At 42.5% G+C, this 5,646-nt stretch overlaps 1 protein-coding gene across 1 annotated transcript in view; it reads right to left on the bottom strand.

Annotated features, from left to right (window-relative positions):
• Positions 1–220: 220 nt before the first annotated feature.
• Positions 221–5,646, bottom strand: part of ilf2 (interleukin enhancer binding factor 2) — a 12,172-nt gene continuing 6,746 nt past the window's right edge. The window contains exons 8-15 of the mRNA XM_074613335.1: positions 4,870–4,986; positions 4,283–4,361; positions 4,080–4,167; positions 3,870–3,931; positions 3,659–3,773; positions 3,395–3,485; positions 1,925–2,088; positions 221–469 (exon numbers count right to left, since the gene is read on the bottom strand). Of these exons, the coding sequence (XP_074469436.1) occupies positions 1,937–2,088; positions 3,395–3,485; positions 3,659–3,773; positions 3,870–3,931; positions 4,080–4,167; positions 4,283–4,361; positions 4,870–4,986 (704 nt within the window). The 3' untranslated portion in view covers positions 221–469; positions 1,925–1,936. The remainder of the gene's footprint in view (positions 470–1,924; positions 2,089–3,394; positions 3,486–3,658; positions 3,774–3,869; positions 3,932–4,079; positions 4,168–4,282; positions 4,362–4,869; positions 4,987–5,646) is intronic.

Raw genomic sequence — 5,646 nt, 5'->3', positions numbered from 1 at the left:
CTATCACCCACATAACTTTTCATTAGTCAACATCTACGGTATGTTAATGTCAGTACTGATTATCGGTCAAACTTTACATCCTGTGTGCTGAAATTCTTTGATTCTGTTGATTATTGCTGCCGTCAACAAAGAGCACAAGTGTGGCCGGACTGTCTGATCTACTTTCAGCTTTCACTAGTCAATATCTGCTGTTATTTTGGCACAAAGAACAAGACTCCTGTTAAATAAAAAACAGAAAAGTTTAATTCAGGATGTTACTGTTACAACAAGGAAGTAAAAACCAAACAAAGGAAAAGTGAAAACATCATATTAATAATAAAAACTGACAGTAAACGAGGCCGGTCGGGGGCCTCGCGGCTTTCAGGTGGAACATTTGTCCTGCTGGTGTTTCTGTCCAGGTAACATCAAAAGAGACACCACGGCCCGGCTGAGAGGACGTCTTCAACAGGCCTGTTGGTAAGTTCATCGACTGGAAAGAGAGCAGAGCGAGAATAAAGTCAGAACTTTACGAGAATAAAGTCAGAACTTTACGAGAATAAAGTCAGAACTTTACGAGAATAAAGTCAGAACTTTACGAGAATAAAGTCAGAACTTTACGAGAATAAAGTCAGAACTTTACGAGAATAAAGTCAGAACTTTACAGGGAAAAAGTCTCAATATTACAAGAATAAAATCATATATTTACGATAAAAAAGTCGTAATGTTACGAGAATAAATGTATAACTTTATGAGAAAAAAGTCGTAATATAACAAGAATAAAGTCATAACTTTACGAGAAAAAAAGGAAATAACGCATAAAATTACTGCTTTATAATATTATGACTTTATTCTCTAAATCTCAGATTTATTTTTTTCCTCAATGTGGCCCTAATACTCCGTCGTACCGTCGTACCATAGACCTACAACAATGATACATAAAAATGAAAATGTAAACAAAGAAACAGTTATTCATTTCCACAGGGAGCCACTGGAGAGGAGATGAAGAGACGTAGGTTGCTGAACCCTGGTTTAGTACTTTCTTGCCAGTATGGACGTGAGCTGGGTCTTAAAAGGGACTATTTGTAACTTTTTAAGCGTATAAATGTAGCGGGTCGCCACACATGCGTGCTCGCATATGCGCGTTCGCGTGTGTCCGCTGCCTTTCCTCCTCTGCCTGCCTGCCTTCACTCAGACAACGTGCGCGTTCTCAGCTCGCTCCACCTCTAGACGTGAACGCGCGCTCACTCCACACTGCAGAAGAGTTAGTTTAGCTCTGAGAATATCTAGTGAATGTTCAGTGGATGTTTGTGCAGAAATAACTGCTGCAGCTCCTCCAGACCAACAGAGGTTTCCCGTGTCTTGTGAAGTGACGGAGCTCCTCAGCTAGTAACGTTGTCTTCTCGTTACCGACCGGGTGCCGGTGTCTCCCTGCTCTCCGGCTGCGGGCGAAGAGAGCAGGGAGACACGCTGCAGAGCCCCGCTGCCTCAGCCTGCACTCAGGCAGTAAAAGCCAACACTAGGATCAGATCTAAATCATGTTCATGGAGAGACCTTGGTCTGGTCAGCTGCCATTACTGCCAAGCAGCTGAAATATAGAGTGAAATTGTGCTTTTAGCTGATGTGTGTCGCCTCACTGTTTTGAGCGATGCTCCTTCAGGTATATTTAGAGCGAGCAGGCGCGAGCCCGACGCTGACTTTAGTTGATTTCACAGCCACAGGTGTCGCTGTTAAGAAGCATTTCTGACAGTTACAAATAGTCCCTTTAAACTGCATTCATAGTGGTCTTAAAAAGTCTTAAATTTGACTTGTTGAAACCTGCAGATACCCTGAGAAAGTCATCGGATCTGCACGAATCACGAAGTGCGACCTATTTTGGACTCACAGCGGCGAGTTGCTAAACCTCTCGTGTGTGTCGTTAGGTGGTAGAACGTAGAGATGCTCCAACCTGAACTCTTCATCACTCCTGAGTCTCCATGCTCTCATCTTCTCCATCTCCTCCCTCCTCCAGAGCTTCTTCCTCCTCCTCCTTCCTCTCCGGAGGTTTCTCATAGGCCTTCTCTGACGGGGTGACGATCACACCGTCCCATGTAGACATCTCTGTAGCCAGGTCTGCAACAACAGACACACAACAGTCCCATTAGTATTACTTATTCATTGTATTGTACATGCAGGCACAATTTGTAAAATCACAGGTCAGTTTAGAAAACTAGAATATTTAGAAAACAAGATATTAGACAAAAGATTCCTGGAGGCACATAAATCATAAATCATTCATCATGTTTTATGACTCTGTTTTTTCTACCATTTATATTTGAGGAATCATTTCACAGCTGGTATGTAGAAGAACAATGATTACAGTTTAATGTACATGTGGCCACACGAGTATTTGAAAATCACATTTCTGCAGAGCTCTGGCTGATTTTTAGTTCTCCAAAATGAAAATATAGAGGACACTTAGAAATTTCCAAAATAAAGTCATAATATAAGGAAAAAGTCGTAACATTAAGAGAATAAAGTCATAACTTTACGAGAAAAAAAGTCGGAATATAATTCTTTCAACTTACTATACTATGACTTTTTTTAATGACATTTTCAACATACTATAGTGTGACTGTTTTTCATGCAATTTTTTGACATTCTATACTATGACTTTTTTTTTTTTGACATACCTATGACCCTATGACTTTTTAAAAATTGTTTTGACATACTAAACAATTACTTTGAAAAATAATTTCGACACACTATACTATGACTTTTTTCATCTTTTTGGACATCCTGAATAAGAATAAAGTCATAACTTTACGAGAAAAAAAGAAAATAGTTAAAATTACTACTTTGTAATATTATGACTTTATTTTCTAAATCTCTGATTTATTTTTTTCCTCAATGTGTTCCTAATACTCCGTCGTACCATAGACCTACAACAATGATACATAGAAATGAAAATGTAAACAAAGAACAGTTATTTATTTCCATGTTTATAAATCCACACGGAGCCACTGGAGAGGAGCTGAAGAGACGCAGGTTGCTGACCCGTGTTCGTTAAATGAGTGAAGCGTTGCCTGTTCAAACTGCAGAACAACAGCTTCTCCTGGTTAACTTGTGCTGCAGGAATTTCCCGCCAACATTACTTTTGTATTTTTATACTAACTACTTACTTCTGTGCATTTAACCCTTGCTGCCTGTTCATGGTGTCATTCTCACTACCTATAGAGCGAACTGTGTGTAGTCTGTTATTAATGCTACCATCTAGTCTGTCAAGGTGTGTGTGGTAAACAAAAATTGGAAATGTAAGCACTTTTACTGGTTTCCAGCAAGTTGCTTTACTTCTTAATACTGAAAAGATTCCTATATAAGATATCATGACATTCTAACGACGAGTTTGTAAACGGAAAACAAATGACATTTTTCTTACAGCTGGCGTCTCCCTCGAGGCCGAGGACCTTCCTGTAACCTCCGTGAGAGAGCACCCTCACCAGAGTCTGAGCTGTGAAACACACCATGTCCTGTACAAACACACAAAGTGAACGTCAGCACACCGTCGCTGGGTTCAACACTTTGATTAATAGAGCAGAAGAAGCTCTCAAACAGCTGGTGTGAGCCATGCTGGGTAAAAACAGCAGCGATGAGGAGTATCACATCATAAAGAGCAGAATGATCCAGCTGCTGTCAGACCTACCTGCTGTTCCAGAGTCATGACTGTGTGCACTCTGAAGTTTCCGCTCTCACAGGGGTCGGTGATGCCCACGGAGCCGGGCAGGAAGAGACCAGCAGCCAGCATCTGCAGGCAGCGCCTTCAAACACACACAGACAGGAGTCCAACACAAATGTTAACACAGTGTCCATCTATAGTGAGCGTCCTAATGAAAGCTGAGGTGACGGCTACCGACCTGTAGGCCACGTTCAGGGACAGCGGCTGCCTGGACGGGTTGTTCATCACCGCAGAGTGGCCCTGGAACACAACAGACAACCAGCCTCACCACTAGGACCTCATCACCTACCCAGTACACCATTCAAGGCTTGAGCTGCACATGCAATCACAGATATGGTGTGTTTTTTTTAATCCGTCTGTGTTGTCGGGTCAAACGTCGGGGACTTACCAGCAGGTCCAGGATCCAGGGAGTGAGGGGTTCAAAGCCGGGGAATCGCAGCCTCAGATCCTTCAGCAGGCGAATCAGCACTTTAACCCTGAAGATTATGAACATCAAATAATCCAATGAATTCATGTGAGCGTACGGTGAGGTCATGCTCATGTATAACAGAGAACAACAGGTCTAATGAGAGCTGAAGGAGACTTCCTCACGTTGACTGGGAGGCGTTCTCCTCAAACCAGCGGGCGTGGCGGATGGCAGCGAGGGCGCTCTGCAGCACCTTGATGTCCACTGAGGAAACAAGAAAGAAGAACATTAACCCCTAGCATCCCCATCTGGATTTGAACCAGGGACCTTGTGGTTCATTGTTTCTTTTGCATATGGTTCATAAATTATCGACCAAAATGTGAAAGTTACAGCAACACCACGAGGTCTCTTCATGTGGTTCCTGTTCAGTTTCTGAGCTCAAGCTACTTTTAAGGGCAGAATAAAATAAAATAAAATAAAATAAACCCAGCAAATTCCAACAGAGTTCCAGCATCTATGGTCCTCTGAACATGAGACACTGACACGTGGAATGAAACCTGCAGCTGGTGGGTTCAACGATCCTTTGTTTCCCATTTAAATAGAACATAATGGTCCTAAAATATAATAATATATAAGTAATATATCACTTTATAATAATATAAAGTGTGCATACAAAAAAACAGCCAGAGATATTTTTCTTTTTAAATACTTTTAGGCATCTTTATGCATTTCTCACATCCAGCGGAGAGATGACGGTAAAGGAGGTACATACAGTGCAGCTCAGGGTCCAGCTTGCGGAGGTTGGGAGGGACGGTGGTGATGAGGATCTTCACGGTGGCATCGGCTGAACTGATCTCAAAGCCCGTCTCATTGGTCAGCATGGACAGCACTGAAAGCAGCAGATTACACACGGTCAGCCGCCCGTCACATACACATTACATCAACAGTGTTACCTTACCCGTTGACCTGTGTGACCACATTATTGATCAATGTTTTCAAACAGCTGGCGCTGGTGCTATTTTCACAAGACAGCCCGCAATTAAACTCGGTCTCAGAATTAAGCTCATTGTTTGAATCCTGAACAAACATCTGCTCCATAAACTACACAGTAGATCTTATCTTTGTCTTGGTAAACTTAAAATCCAGAGCACTAATATAGCATCAAACAGATATTTGCTATGTGAAGATATAGTGGAGTAATGTCTACCTGAGCAGAGAATGAAGTCCCCCTGTTTGTGTTGTAACCAAACCCCCAGGAAGATCGCTGGGCTTTGAGTCAAATGTTCGTAGCGGCCAAACGGCGGTACTACAACTTCCGTGTCCGTCACGTGATGCCATCGGGCCCAAAAATACTTTTCCCCCATAGACTTACGTTGGGAAAGAGACGTCTGTAACCGAGCCGGAAGTTTGGCCCCACTGGCTTGCTAAACAGCCGCCGAACCGCTGCGTCGTGAGCCGTGTGGAGGCAATCCCTCAATCATAGATGTGCTCTGAATTTTTTATTTAGCAACCGTAGGGTACATTCATTTATCCCAATATTCCCTCAGTG

The sequence above is a fragment of the Sebastes fasciatus genome, chromosome 17, assembly GCF_043250625.1.
Source record: "Sebastes fasciatus isolate fSebFas1 chromosome 17, fSebFas1.pri, whole genome shotgun sequence".
NCBI classification, from domain to species: Eukaryota; Metazoa; Chordata; class Actinopteri; order Perciformes; family Sebastidae; genus Sebastes; species Sebastes fasciatus.
Note: the sequence above shows the minus strand (reverse complement) of the source record. Positions and strands in the feature narration are given on the sequence as shown.